Source organism: Aethalodelphis obliquidens, unplaced genomic scaffold, assembly GCF_003676395.1.
Source record: "Aethalodelphis obliquidens isolate GAN/ISIS:26980383/991018 unplaced genomic scaffold, ASM367639v1 scaffold15, whole genome shotgun sequence".
Classification (NCBI taxonomy): domain Eukaryota; kingdom Metazoa; phylum Chordata; class Mammalia; order Artiodactyla; family Delphinidae; genus Aethalodelphis; species Aethalodelphis obliquidens.
The window spans coordinates 14,659,514-14,675,596 of NW_020837959.1; the positions used below are offsets into that span (position 1 = coordinate 14,659,514).

Sequence of the window (16,083 nt, forward strand, 5' to 3'; positions counted from 1 at the left end):
GGTTGGAAAGCCAGTACCTTGTGGTGTTTTATTAGTGAACCCCACCTTCTGCCTTGCCCAGCACTTTGCATTTTGTTACAGATTGCGTGAGAAATGTGGTCCATGTTTACAAAGGGTGTATAATCTAGATGTAAACTCAAGACTAATATACATGAAAAGTAGTCAAACCACTAAATAGATTATACTATGATATGTTCTGAGAATATACCCAGACCCCAGGTGGAATCTGGAAGCTCGCTGAAACAGTCCCTCACCGAACAATGTGTCAGAAAAATCTATGCCTTTAAACATGAGAATCACTTAGGTCTTTGCTGAGAGTGTGTGGAGTCTTCTTTTTGGCTCTACTTGGATGTAGGGTCTCCTCAGTCCTCAGCTCTAAAAGGAAAAATGGAAGTTGGTGGCAAGCTCTGGGCAATAGCATAATGTATCAGCTGAAAGCACAGTGTTATAAAAAGATTTTTTTTAAAAAAGTAGTTGGGTGCCGGAGCCTGTGCTCCGCAACGGGAGAGGCCACAACAGTGAGAGGCCCGCATGCCGCAAAAAAAAAAAAAAAAAAAGTAGTTGGGTGGAGGTTGGAGTGCAACTTGACTAGCCTTAAGCAGCCCCAAAGGCTATTGCCATGTTTAAAAACAGTTTAACTATTAATGGTCAAAATAAAAAAGGTTAGTTTTGTTACTTAAAAGGGTAATTAGTAATTCGAAAATTTAACTGTGCAATTCCCCCAACTAATTTTAGAAAGCAAGTCTCTTGTTGGACATGTGGCGCTTGTTCTAGTCTAGGCTTTTGGGTTGCTAGGGGCAGAATCTACACAAGTTAGTTCAGATGAGGAGACCTTGATTGAAAGGAAATGGACATCTGGAGCTGGAACGATGCTGAGTTTCCTGTAACTGAAGCTGGGAACTGGGGTCCTCGTGGGAGCTGGGGCCACTGTCACAGGGCTCGTGCCCAAAGCCACTTTGCCTCTGATCTTTGCTGGGTATGGTGAGGCTGGTCCACTTTCCTGGCTTCTCTCCTGGCCTTGTATTGCTTGAGGCGGGGAAATCGGAATGACTAGGTGGCTAGTCAGTGAGTTGGCTTCCCCTGGGGAGAGAAAAAATTAAAATTGCGCGTAATACATTATAGACTTGTTCAAGTTGTTTTCTACTTCTGACTTGCCAAGTGTGCCACACTGGATATCTTTGATGTACTCATTAACTCCTGGGTATATGTTCCTAGAAATGGAATTTCTGGGTCAGAAGAGGTACACTCTTAGAGTTTATACATACTGCTCGTTGGTCCCCAGGATCTTCCTGTGTAGTACAGATGGGAGCGATGTGCATATTCATTATACCCACATCTAAAATGTGACCTGGCCACCAGAATTTATCGTGATTGTTGGCTCTGTGATTGGATATGCAAGATGGGAGAGGTGGTGGTACTACTTTACCCTAAGGTAATCAAGCAGTACCTGGGGTATTAATTTTAACTGGGCGCAAGGCATTAACTGAGACTGGCCATCTGAGTCTGGACAAGAGGCAGCGGCCAAGATAGGACACCAAGCCTTATGAGGGATCATTGAGGCACCCAGGAGTAGTTGCTGGAGAGGATATGATTCACTTCATTCAAGTATTTGAAAGGCTGTCATATCAAGAGAAATTAGGTTCCCTTTGTGTGGTTATAAGGGCAGAAGAAGCGGCAGAGGTGGGATGTTCTAGGAAGGCAAGATTCGGTTTGATGTGAGAAAGCCGTCTAACAGAACTGTCTGAAAACGCATTGGGTTCCCCATGTTCACGTGAACTGCCCTTCCCTCCACCTCCCTAGAGATAACTCCAGCAGGGGCCACGTGTCATGTGGGTGAAGAGTCATGGCATGTGGGTGAAGTGAATTCATCATTAGGATTTCATTTGGAGAGTTTTGAGAAAAGTTTAGTACTATGAGGCCATGAACTTGGAATCACACCTCTGGTTACAACAGCCTATTTCAGAGCCAGGTGAAATATTCTGCAAACACCATTCGTTCTCTTAATATTTCTTAGTGCAAAGAAGTAACTGTTGAGGACTTCCCTGGTGGTGCGGTGGTTAAGAATCCACATGCCAATGTAGGAGACATGGGTTCGATCCCTGGTTTGGGAAGATTCCACATGCCGTGGAGCAACTGAGCCCATGTGCCACAACTACTGAGCCTGCGTGCTGCAAGTACTGAAGCCCGCGCGCCTAGAGGCTTTGCTCCGCAAGAAGATAAGCCACTGCAAAGAGAAGCCCCCGCATCACAACGAAGAGTAGCCCCCGCTCACCGCAACTAGAGAAAGCCCGCGCGCAGCAATGAAGACCCAAGGCAGCAAACCGCCCCCCCCCGCCCCCGCCAAATAAATCAAGAAGAAGAAGAAGTAGTAGTAACTATCGAACTTTTTGATCTCACATTTTCTATACCTAGCTCATTGGTGAATAAGAGTTTAGTTTTTTGGTGATCTCTGACATTCTGTTCAGTTTCTGTAGTTGCTATGAGGGGAGATGGGTTTTTCTCATTGTTTTTGCTTTGCTTGTATTTTATACTCTTTGCCAACCCTGGGTCTCTCAGACCTTAGGACTCCCACATCTGGTGAATGGTAAAGGGGAGGTTGACACATACTGCTCATCCCTGAGTAGCCAATATCTCTTTTAACACTTTCTAAGACAAATTGTACTTGTTTCCAAATTCTGCCTACGTTAAAAAGTTGTATTTTTCCATTGAAGAAGTCACAAGAATTTAAAGTATGTCTTTAACATTTTTTGTCGTGTATATTCCTTATTTGGGCATTGCTGCTTTGAGAAGGTAAAAAATAACTAAATGGGCCACAATATGCATAAGAATATGTGGGGAAATTGCACATCTGATTTTAATGTTCCTAAAGCAGAATTGATTAAATGATTCCCATCTTCTTGCCCCTCGAAGTGTGATCTGGGAAATAGCTTAAAGGGGGGGGTCACCTGACAGCTGGGAAGAAATGCAGACTCTCTAGCTCCCCCAGCACTCCTGAATCAGCAAGTGCATTTTAACAGGTGGACGTTGCTACAGTGTCTGGTGGACTTTCGGAGGTGACGTGATGCTGCAGAACCTGGGGGGAATAGTCAGTACCTCACCTTGGTGGTTGAGCACCTGTTAACTCACTGGGCATTGTGACTGGGTTCTTCACCTGCATGAGCCCATTTAATCCTGAGAATCACCTTCTAAAGCAAGCATTCCTAGAGGCTCCGAAAATTTGTCCCTGGTCCTCCCAACGTGTCACTAAAAGACGGTTTCTGGAGTCTGTATTTCCTAAGCCTGAGACAGGAGAATTGAGGCCCAGCCTGCAACGGCCTGGCCTGGCTGAGGGCGAAAGCCTCCAATGTCTGCAGCCCCCGGCTTGGGCGCACCTTGTGCTTCCGGTGAGCCAGGCGCCCCGCGGAGGACAGCAGAGCTGGCTCATCCCGGCAGCGGAAACTCAGCGCCCAGCCTCTGCTCATTCAGTGTCCAGCTGTGGCTTGGTGTGAAGGGCCTCGGGAGAAAGTCACCTCTGACAGAGGTCAGGAAGAGCACCTAGAGGCCCCACATCTCACCTGCAGGCTGGCTTCCTGGAGCCTCAGTTATGAAAGAAGTTCAGGGGCCTAGATAACACATTTCTCAGGAGCTGCTACACCAGAATAGGCTGTGTGCGTGCCTGCGTGTGTTGTTACTTCAGTGCCTTTGAATTTAATCATTAAGAAGACCAGATATTTATTACAAATTAGTTCTCATCTTCCAGTCCTGCAGCCTTCAGAGTATACTGTTTTGGTGAATTTTGAGAAGGGAAATAAAAGCAATAAGAAATGATCTTTTAGTCGTCAAGTAATATTTGTTTTCCTGCTTCCATCCCTCTGGTCTTGTTGGATGCTTAAGCGTGAGTCGTGTGTTCTTCATTCTTCACACTTGCTGCGCCTCTGAAAACAACAACTTATTACCCTGGTAGTAAACGCACAACTTGGAAATTGGAAGAATCCCAAATTTCCCAAGATGGAAGGTGCTATGCGCCATCCTGGGGATTCAAAAATCGCAGACAGGTTGTAATTAGTTTTCTTTTTTTTTAAAGTATCACTTAGCAACATTAATTCTGATAAATCAAAGTTAGTGTAACAATTAGGAGTAATTGATGAATTTTAAATTGTTTACCGCCTCTAGCACTTGAAGTCTTAAGTAGGATGGATGTAAAAGGACAGAACATTCTAAAATCCACCAGCCCTTCCTGATACTTCCACAAGACCCGCTTCTCCCCTCCCCACCCCCGTTTAAAAATAAGGGCCAAAAATTTCAACTGCCCGCTCACTGCCATTGGTATTTTAATATCTCTTTAGGTAACGTCTATTTTTTTCTTTACCACTGACATTGGCTTATTTCATATGAATCTATAATATATTAAATACATATGCATTTAAAATATTGTTTTAATTTGTTCATGAATTGTTTCTCTTAAAGGGCCTGTCTGGGGAAATGAGTAATTTCTCATATCCTGTTCTTGCAGGAAGAATTTTGAATCGTTTCTCCAAAGACATTGGGCATATGGATGACTTGCTGCCCCTGACATTTCTTGATTTCATCCAGGTAACTAACAGTCATGTCAGAGTTCTCACAGCGCAAAGCAAAGTGCCTGTTTTTCAAGGCCTTTTCACAGGGGCTGAGATGGGCCTTTCAGCCTGACTGTGTTATCTTAATTAAGTAAAAGGCTATGTTTGTAAGAGAAAGGTGTGGTTGTGATCGGGAGGCTGAGTTAACATGAGTGACACCTGCTGTAGGAGTGGCTACACAGTCACGGTCAAGGTTGGTTCGAAGCAGTGACGTGCTTGGTAAGTGGTTCTCCCGCTGCCGTTCAGCTGTCTGGCGTGGATTCCCTTTACTGTGAGCACATTTCAAAACAGAGAATCACCTCTCCTGGTAGCCTAGATTAACTAAATTATGCATCGGATTACCACAAAAGACAAATATTTACTGCACTTTTTTTTGTGTGTAAAGCCAGGTGTGGTTACTTACAAAGAAAAGATTAGTAATAATAAGGTGAAAATAATCCTTTAACAAGGACAATAGTGAGCAGTTATGGAAGATACAAAGCCTTTAAAAGCAAGTACCTTTAAGCCAATAATTTGAGTAAGGGATCAAAGTCATCTCAGAAAATGTCTTTTTTGTTTCTGTAGACAGCTTTTCTTTTAACACATTGATTGCTGTGTCTTAAGGTGTCTTTAAAAAAACAAACCTTCAATCCCACAGAAATACCTTCTACACAGCCTTTGTTTTGTCTGTGGACTTGGAAGTTCTAAAGAATGATGTTAGGTCATCTGAGCTCTAATCTCATTTAGTATTGTGCGTTTGGGATGTTTTTTTCTGTTGTTTAATTCTGTCTACTTTGAAGTGATTCAGGCTGAGGGGACTTTCTGTTTCATTTCCAAGTGTTTTGGACATCAAAAACATTTATCAGGGCTTCCCTGGTGGCGCAGTGGTTGGGAGTCCGCCTGCCGATGCAGGGGACACGGGTTCGTGCCCCGGTCCGGGAGGATCCCACATGCCGCGGAGCGGCTGGGCCCGTGAGCCATGGCCGCTGAGCCTGTGCGTCCGGAGCCTGTGCTCCATGGCGGGAGGGGCCACAGCGGTGAGAGGCCCGCCTACCAAAAAACCAACCAACCAACCAACCAACCAAAAAAACCACATTTATCAAAAGGTGTACATTTTCTAAAATCCCAGCTGCTGCTGCTAATATTGATACTTCCTAAGTTGGAAGCCTTTTCACATTCCCTAAGTGCCAGTTAACACGAGCCCATTTTAAGACCAGGAAGGAGGAATGCTGCAGTTAGGGTGTGCAGTCATGGCTTGATACTGATGCTCCCCATACCCCCATTTTTTATTTCAAGGCTCAAGTGCTCTTTAAGTCAAAACTTAGGGTCTCTCCTGGAGCCTTTTTTTTTTTTTTTTTTTGTACGCGGGCCTGGCACTGTTGTGGCCTCTCCCACTGCGGAGCACAGGCTCCGGACGCGCAGGCTCAGCGGCCATGGCTCACGGGCCCAGCCGCTCTGCGGCATGTGGGATCTTCCCGGAGCGGGGCACGAACCCGCGTCCCCAGCATCGGCAGGCGGACTCTCAACCACTGCGCCACCAGGGAAGCCCCCTGGAGCCATTTTTATAAAAGGAGCCACAAATACTTAATTTGGAAAATTAACTATGTCAGAAATATCAATAATAGGCCTGAGATTATTCTAGCCATTCCTGTTAGTCACAAAGAAATGTGCCAATGAATGTAGCCTATGGGCAGAGGCCTCCACTGTTTACCAATGTGAAGTAAGCTGTGATTTAGAGGCAGGGTCTTACTGTTCTTTTTAACCTGAGGGACAAGGGTCTAACTTAATCTTGGTGAAACGTAAATACCAGTAGTTCCAATTAGCTGATTTCTTGAATCTAATTGCAATAGTAAATCTCAATATTATTGTCTTCAAGAAAGGAGTTTTTTTATAAAGGATGACTCAGTTATCAATTATGATAAAGATCCATTGTCACTTGTTTTGTTTGCAGGTGTCTCTAAGAAGGCTCCCATAATCCCTTCCGGAAGAAATATTTTCTCCTTTATAAGATGGTATTAGTTAAATATAAAAGCCCTGATCCCTGCCATTGTTGTTGATTCTTTAAGAGACATTTCCCAACATTCATTGTTTAAATGGTTATCCAGAGGAATCAGGTGAAACTTAATAAACAAAGCAGTAACTGATTCATCTTTGTGTGCAGAAGCCTTTCTCCAGAGGATTTGCATTCAATGAGTGGGGTTTTGACGAGGTATCACTGGGATCATTTTGAAGTATTTGGACCTGTTGCTCTATTAGCAAGCAAAGATTTTTATTAAAGCCACAAAAATGAAGTTGAACTGCCCTCAAAGAAAGGCCAACAAAAATCAAAATGTAAATTGATTTTTTTTTTTCTCTTTTTTTGAATTTGGATAGGACACTGTAAAGATGAAAAGAACCCAGTGGTGATCTGGGACTCTTAATGGAATCATGTAAACTTAAAATAAACACTATTATGGTAAGCACATAGAATGAAAACTAATTTTCCAAATCAAATACATTATATTCAATTCATTTTCCCCAATCAACCAAATGTTTAAAACCTGTTAGTTATAACAGCAATCTTCTGGAAATTAATTAGAAGCCTATTAGCTCTGCCAGCTGAGCTGAACCGAATGAAGAGGGTTGCTCGTTACATTTCTAAATAGGCTCCCGAGTTAAAGCAAAGGAAGGTGAAAATGACAATCAGCTTGACTCACCTTATGGCTTTGCTTAAGACGTGGATCTATTTTTTTTTTTTTAAGGAGTTAATTTTTTTTTAAGGAAATTTTATCCACTTGGACTCAATCCTCTAACTTAAAAAGTCAGGATAAAAGGTATCCTGAATATTATCTTTGTTAACAGTAACACCCTCACAAGTGCATAGGAATCTGAAATGGAAGTGACTTTTAGGTCTCTTGTCTGGCCCATCAGCTTCTCTGAAGAGTTTTGTCATCCCCTTTCAGAACTGAGATAGAAAATTTCTTGTGTGCCTTTGATTTTAACGTCATTAGCAAAACGGGCCGCTGACATCAGGAGAACCTGGGTTTTAATGTCTCTCATCTGATTCTTAGGGTCAGAATCCTAATGACTAGCAGGTCTTCCTCTGCTCAGGGAAGTTCGCAGAACGTGAGTCCTTCTAAACCCAACAGCTGACTTTAGAAAGGGTTGGGAAATTCCGTATCAAGAAGTTAACCTTGGTTTGATCTTGTGGTCCTTCCTGATCTACATGTCATCTCTTATTCTTGAGCCAGAAAGAACTTGGCAGGATTTATAGTAACAAATAGAATACAAATCAAAATTCAAAGCTTAGATATCTTTCCACTTTTCAGAGTATTAAAACCAACACTGACATGTTTAATGTTTGTTTCCTACTGAAGATAAGCATGTGATAATACTTTTCAGGAGAATTAAAATCAAGCAGGTACAGAAGTAATGTAATTACACTAATCTATGGTAACTTTTTAATCCGTAGCATGCATGTTTCATTACTTTATCTGTAAGAAAGACAATGATAATTTTGTTGGTTTTGTAAGTAAGAGTTCAGAAATATGGACCATTAGCCTAGAACATAATTGTGTCTCCAGTTAAGTCTGATGCTGATGAATTGAAGAAAGGGAACTGAGACAGAGCCCTCATAATGGGGGAGGGGGCATACTCCCATGAAGGCAGTCAGAAGTCAGATTTTATTATTCCAGTAACACAGTGACTGAGATGAGAAAATTCTGTTTAAAATGTGAGCAAGTTTGCTGGCCACATGGAAGGTATTTACTTAACTTTGTCCCTTGGACTTCAACAAATGATTCGTATTTGTGTGAACATTTGTGGGGTTTTGTTTGCTTTTTGTTTTGTTTTTGGTTTCATTTAGTGCTTCATATCCATGCTGATGGGAAACAGTGACACAGCTCATTTTGAAATGAGTGTAATTTACTATTGTGCAACATTCCAGTGAGAATTCCAGAGGAACAGTGGGGTTAATGTGTGGGATATGGGAACCTGAGCTGACACAGGCATGGAACACGAGTGAATGAAGAGAGACCAATTTTTGACTGACGAGGCATTTTGGAAGGGTAGGCCAGAAATGGGGGAAGTTTTTTAAATACAGGAAATAAATATTTTATACAAAATAACAACAGTCTGCAGGTTATCTCAGCGTTGCCTTGGGCTTTTTAGATAAGTTAGCCAGTGGCTGGCAGTGCACATCTGGCTTATTAAAGTGCTGTTCAGACACATTTTGTTTGTTTGCTTTTTCAAAAATCATAACAGCTTTGAGTATTAATAATGTTTTAAAAACCAAGTCATCTATCAATCCCGAACATGGTTCTTCACTCATGAAAACTAAATATCTTTATGAAAATACGGATTGAAATACAAAGTATAAAGGCCATATAAACCTCGTATGTGAGAAATCAATGAGGGAGAATTCTTTGAATAGGACTTTGGCCTTCAAAACATAATGTATTTGAATAAACATAAACAAACAAACAAAATGTGGTCACTTAAAATTCACATTCTTAAGTGTATGACTTGACTTCCTAATGCCACAGCATAAATAACAACAACATAAATATAGCCTCTCACTTTCTTAAAACAGTGATTGATTTAATTAATAATGGTACCATACATACATAATATTTATGTTTCAGTAGTATTTAAATTTAATTTTATTAAGGATTAAATTAATTCTTAATGATCATTTTAATAATGCAGTAAATTTGTAATATTTGATGGCCAGTTGTATGGTTTTGTGAATGTATTTGCAACTAGAAATATAATGGGAAATCTTGAAGTTTCTCTCAAACGAATTATTTCCATTGCATATTTGTGGTGTGTGGATTTGTAATTCGTTCAATATTTCTCTTTCCCACAACATGTCTTCATTTTTGCATTGTTTGCAGCAGTGTTTTATCGAGCTTCTATTATGTGCTAGGGATGTGGGGATGAAAAAGGTAAACCCTTTGTCTTCGTTCATTGGACAAGCATTCATTTGAGTGTGTCGTGTGTGCTAGGCACCATGCAGGGCTTGGGGATGTGGAGTTGAATGAAATCTAATTCCCATCTTCCTTGAGGCACACTCTCCTGGGAGAGACAGATCGAAAGTCAGCAAGTACTGTGCTGTGTGGTAAGTTACAACAGGAGTATACTGGATAGGAGACTGGATAAGGCTTTAGTGTGAGACAAATCTGATTTCCACACCCAGATCTTCCTTGACATTTTTCAACCTCCAGATGGAAGCATCCTGTACTTAATTGGAAGTAAGAGTCTGGTGTTTGAAAGAGAGACCTGCTGGGCTTCCCTGGTGGCGCAGTGGTTGGGAGTCCACCTGCCGATGCAGGGGACGCGGGTTCGTGCCCCGGTCCGGGAGGATCCCACATGCCGCGGAGCGGCTGGGCCCGTGAGCCATGGCCGCGGAGCCTGCGCGTCCGGAGCCTGTGCTCCGCAACGGGAGAGGCCACAGCAGTGAGAGGCCCGCGTACCGCAAAAAAAAACCAAAAAACAACAAACAAAAAAAGAGAGACCTGGGATGAGTGTGGCACCTGTGTATTCTTTACTGAATCTGTGAAAATGAATAAGACTGCCCAGAGAGAGAGTGAAGCATTTCAGGAGCAAAGATCCTTATGGAAGCCTTTATATTCGGAGGGAAAGCAGAGAGAGAAGGGAAGCAGAGGAGACACACAATGAAGAGATGAGGAAATAGGTTGGGGGACCGAGGAAGGACAAGTCTGTTAAGTGCAAAGGAGAAGGTAAGTCCCTGGAAAGTTGTCAGTTGATTTAGAAATCAGGAGGCTTCTGGTGACCTAAGAAGCAGGTTTCAGATGGGCGGGGCCAGACTGCAAAGGGCTGCAAATTCAGGAGGCGTGGAGGAAGCTGAAGTGAAGGCAGGCTACTCCTGGAAGGAGTCTGAGTAAAACCAGAGAGAGGCCCATCCGGAATGTAGGGTCTACGGAGGAGTTGCTGGTTGGGTGTTTAGTTTTGGGGTTGGGGGTGTGTGGTGGGTAATATTTTCCTCTGCCCCTCCTTCCCCTCAACAAACAGGGATCGGCGTTGACGCCCTGAAGTATGGGGGTGGGTCAGGCAGGAATCCTCCCCTCCAGGCCTCCAAGGGGAGGGAGACACACCGAGATCCACCCCTTGCCGCCTTTGGAATCCTAACTGTGGCAGCGCCCTGGGGGAAGTCCTGGAAGGCAAACTGGGTGTGTGGCTGGACGTAGTAAGGGAGCCTGGTCCAGGAGGTGGGCGTGGCTTCTAGAAAGCGACCTTTGATCCCAGATGAGAGGAAAAGGCCTTTGTGGATGGTGGGACAGGAGGGGCTGCTGGAAGCCTAGTTCCCAATGGGCAACAGTCTGTCTGTCTGTCGCCAGCTGAGAGTGGTGTTGGCAAGGGCCTTGAAGTGGGTTTTTCAGTTCGGTTTTGTTTTAAAGGATGTAGGTAGTGCCAAGTGTGTTCAAACTCATTTTTTAAAAAAATTAATTAATTTAGGCTGCTCCGGATCTAAGTTGTGGCACGCGGGATCTTCGCTGCGGCATGCAGGCTCTTAGTTGGGGCATGTGAACTCTTAGTTGTGACATGCATGCGGGATCTAGTTCCCTGACCAGGGATTGAACCCAGGCCCCCTGCATTGGGAGCGCAGAGTCTTACCCACTGGACCACCAGGGAAGTCCCACAAACTCATTTGTGATGATTCTGCTCATCCTTGGGTATATTTGATAAACCTTGAAATATAGTTGATCGTTTTCATTCTAAAGTGTTTGTTCCATATACTTTTTCTCATCTAATTTCTTTCTCGTTCCCTAAAATGAAATCTCAGGTAATTCATTTAATGTTTTGTAATTATACAAAACACCTGCTTTGTATTATTTCTGTGTTTCTTCTGTCTTTTCCTTATGAATACTGTGTTACATAGTTTAGCCTGCCTGCGATCCTCTAAGATCAGATACCTTTATTATTTTTGCTTCCAATGCCCAAATAATTTCAGAAGTTAAGTTTGCTTTTTCACTGAAATGCAGACTAATATATCATAAAAGGGTGAGACCCTTGAAGGGATCATCGGATCCCAGGATCCTCAGAGACTGGCCGTTCATCACCCCTGACACTGGAGTAGGACTCTTTTCCCACGGTGCAGTACCATCTCGGAATACACATCTACATAGATTTGTTTCTCTTTCTTTGCCAGTGATTTATGTCATGAAGGAGCCCAGGCTTAGAGAGTAAAATTGAAATTTCCTAGTCCCTAAATCTAATCTCCCTACAGTTCCTGGAAAGAAACTTTACATGTCTGATGGACTGGCTGTTGATCTACTGGTTTGTGTGTGTGTGTGTGTGTGTGTGTGTTTGCGTGTTTGCGTTTGCACATCTTTTTTTTTTTTTTCTTTTTGGCCGCGCGGTGCAGCATGCAGGATTTTGTTCCCCGATCAGGGATTGAACCCACGCCCCTCTCAGTGGAAGCGCGGAGTCTTAACCACCAGACCGCCGGGGAAGTCTGCGTTTGCACATCTTTAGCCCATTCTCAAATGGAGCCTCTCAGTGCTTCAGTATTTAAGGACCAGAAAAAGTCTCTCTTCCACATTAATGAAGCTTTTCTTGACCACTCTATTCTGCAATAAAACAATGTCCATACCTTACAGAAAAGAAGAGACCCTGAAACAGGAGGCTGATTGCCTCTAGATGGGACGGCAGATTCAGCAACTGCTCTTTTTCGGTTAATCCGTTTCTTCATTTTCACCTCCTCCTGCGTCACATCATCTCTCCATTTCCTCTGTAAAATATGCTTCCGGTGGCTGCCTCCAGGGTGCCTACACTCTGCTCCAGTCCTCAACCTCGTTATCTTTGTTCTGAATCCATTGTGACTCTTCCTGAACTTGTTCACGCTACTTGCCCTTGTTGTATTGTCTTAACTGTAAATCTCTGGATTCCAAATGGAAGAGTTGTTTGGCAAGTTGGATACTTTGGAAGGAATTAATAAAGGTGTCACTTAAATAAAAAAGGTGTCGATGAGACAACAGATGAGTGGGGGGGGAGGGATGAATTGGAGAAATATAGGAGAATTCTGTGCTGAGAGTTTCAGAAGTGTTTTAGAAACTGTAGCTGATGCACTACAGATGTGATTTACACAAGAGAAACTCGTGACATGATACCTATTTCTGCTGTTAAATTATACCAAAACATGAAGATTTTGTATTATTCTAGAATTGACTAGCTATTCAGATTGTAGCAGTTAAGGGGGCATCTTCTGTAGCCCTGCCCGGAGAGAGTGGGGATGGCTTCCCATTGATTCCTGAACCTCCTGTAGAGATGGAGGATGCACAAATGGCCAGGAGCCCAGGAGAGTGCAGGATGGAGGCGGGGGCCAGCATACTGTAAATAGCTGGATCGTGAAGCCTGGGGGTCAGTCATCGAAGGAGATAAAGATGGAGAGGCCGAGTGGGACAGATCACAGGGTAACTTGTGTCTCAAGCACAGGAATTCGGTTTGGAGTGTTGGATGGAAGGCTACAGAGAGGAAGAAGAGACCACCAGAAGGATAGGATTTTGCGAACATAGGGAAGACAGGACGAGGCACTGACTTGTCCAGGTTTATCTTTGGGACATCCAAGTAGCAATGCCTTGTGTTTGTAATGAAAACCCTGGATTCTTAATAGGGGTTCCACACTGCAGGACAGTCCGTCCCCTCAGGTGATGGCATTATTATCCCCATATCCTAACGGGGGAATTACGAGTTTGTACACCATTAGTTTGACTCTTGTAGTTACCAGATATGTTGCGTGTCCAGTTGAATTATAGTTATTGGCCAAATTGGAGCTGTTCATCATTCTAAAGGAAGAAGGAGGTCAACATTAAAAAAAGCCACTTGATGTGGTATATTTAGTGTGATTCTGCCTGAGGATGTAAGAGCCCTGAAAATGGTTTTTTCCAGTGTTCTTTGTTCTCTAGGAAAAACTTGATGTTTTAGTGGTGTGATTGTGCTATTGTATTATATACTGATTATATGTTAAGGGATAATCGTCTGTGACGTCAGTAGCTTTAAGGAGTGCTGGAGTGGGGAGCCCCGCAGTCTCCCTTCCCAAGCTTGAGTCCTAGCTCTCTCCCTCTCTCCCACAAAGCTACACTTTCCTTCTCTGTAAAATAGAGAAAATATTACCAACTTCATAAAGTTTGTTGGGAAGACATAATGAAGTCAATAAAATTCTAACTACATGTTAAGCGCTAAATAATGGCTAGTTATTTTTGAAATAACACATATATTTTTCATTAGGAAAAATAGTCCAGTAACAGCATTATGTTACAATAAAGTAATTGTTGCAGACAGTTTCCAGGTCCATCTGTATCACCACACGAGTGTGTGTGCCACAAAGATTCTAGGTTTGTAATCCTGAAGAATTTAATGGACATTTTCCAATGTAGACCCTACGGGGGGGGGGGTGGGTGGGAAAAACAGTTGTTTTCTGAATAGACCATTGAGTACTAAATATTTCCATACAATTTCGGAAACTTCAAGATCCCTGATAACATTGAGTAAGGAGTCACAATTATTCCAGAATTCTTTCCATTAAAATGCCCACTTTCAAGAAGTCTCCCAATAGAAAAATGAGTGCGTGACAGTGGCCAGTAAGATTCGGAAGGTTGGGTTTAGGCATATTAATTAATAAAATTTGGGAACTGCTCTGAGCATGCAAACTTGCATACTGCAAAGTGATGTAGTTTATTGAGGAAAACGGAATTGCAAAACCTTTCCTCCTCACACACCCCTAATCCACCCCAAAACAAAACAAAACAAAACACAGCAGCTTGGCTGAGCTAAAATAACTGACTTTTCATATCCTTTCACGGACACAAAGGGCTAATCCTGAGGCTGCTTGAGCCACCAATGCTGGCAGCGGCGGGGACCACCATGGAACGTGTCATTCCCTCCTCACCACACACAAAACACATTGACTGCAGCTTTATGAAGTGAAAATGCCCAAGAAAAAGAAAATGTGAAGGAGGTGTTCTCAGTCATTTCTTTCCAGAGGGGGGAGCGCAAAAGAACAAGCTGCTGCATCTGGATATTGGGAACAAAGCCAGCCTGAGACCAGGGCATAATAGGGTTGGGTCACTTGCTTTTATAGAAGCAAAGAGTGGAACTGCCTTTGCTTGTCTCAGTACCACTGACCCTTGCATTTCATTGTGTAGAGATGTCAGGGAAAGTGTGTAGAAAGCATTCCAGCCTCTTTCACTGAACAATGACTTTGTCATTTTGAGATTTCTGTGGTGTGTTGACCCTTTCCCCACCCCCTCCCTCAAATCCCCATTGGACAAAAGTGATTGTTAGTTAGGCTGCCTTGCCCTGTTTGAAAGATCTCTGTGTTTTGGACCCTTTAAAAGTAAACTCATCCATTTTAACTGAATCACAGCATTTTCCCGCTTTTGAAATCAACAGAAGCGTTTTAGTTTGGAATTTGCAGGGATGGGATATTCCCCGAAAATGCTAGTCCCAGAGCTAAAGATTCATGCACACTGCCAAGTTAAAGTGGGTTTCCTTTTTAATAGAAAGGAGAATTGATGATATTGGTTACTGGAAATATTTACAAACACTTGACCCTCAGGTTTCAGAGATTAAGGTGATATGCTTCACGCAAGCCCACTCGTATGCTCCGTTTACCTTTCTTTTTAATGAAAGATCAGACGGCGGGTGGGTTTTTCCAGCTTGGTCGTTAGCACACTTAGAAATCAGCACTGCCAGCATCAGCCTGGTGACAGTTAATCAGTGGGGACCTTCCTAGGCTGGCAACCAAGTGTTCCATTTTGTCTGTCCCACCATGTGTGGTCCAATGATAACGTTTATAGTTTAACAAGAAGCTAATTAAGACCTAAAGAAAAAACAATAAGCACCCCATTTTTATCAAGCCTTGTGGTGCTATTCAGAGCATAGAAATTTACATTGTAACATTATTGGACGATGTCCATTACAAAACTATAGTGGCCATTCACAGTGCTTTCTCTCCCTGCCATCTTGTATCTTTAGGAATGATCAAATGGACTGTTGTTCCTAGGGAGGGGAAAATGGCAAAACATTTACTCATGGTGAGGACCTTTAGGGTCTCTATGTGCTCTTCTTGAGTATATTTCTTCAATTCTATCTACCAATGTATTTTCTTGATAAAATTAAGAAGAATGGGTGAGCTGGAGAACTTCCTTCATTTTTATGGAAACCTCGTCCTTGCTACTTTATGCATGGATATATGTCTTCAGTCTGATGTGGAACGTGATGAATTATAATCTATTTGTCTTGTGGTTGCTCTCTGCTTGTGAGTTTTGTTTCTTGCAACTCTTTCTCTGGGTCTTTTGATTTCGTTTTCCCTGATTGTTATCTGCATCCAGTTAGGAAGCAGATAGGACAGCTCTAGCATTGAAGCCAAGGGCAGCATCCTGTAGGAGATATGTCAAATGGGGCTCAGGCACCCCGCTGGTTACCGTTATTTCCAACATGTGTCCCCCAGCCTTTTCCCAGCGCACCCAAGGTAATCAATACATGAAACTATGAGTGTGTATTTTAC

General features: G+C 42.9%; 1 protein-coding gene across 3 annotated transcripts in view; it reads left to right on the forward strand.

The window, feature by feature from the left end:
- The window catches only part of ABCC4 (ATP binding cassette subfamily C member 4 (PEL blood group)), a 213,616-nt gene that overhangs the window by 139,611 nt on the left and 57,922 nt on the right, over positions 1-16,083 (forward strand). For all 3 annotated transcript variants that reach the window (XM_027115989.1, XM_027115990.1, XM_027115991.1), the window contains one exon: positions 4,493-4,572. In XM_027115989.1, coding sequence (XP_026971790.1) covers positions 4,493-4,572 — 80 coding nt within the window. The remainder of the gene's footprint in view (positions 1-4,492; positions 4,573-16,083) is intronic.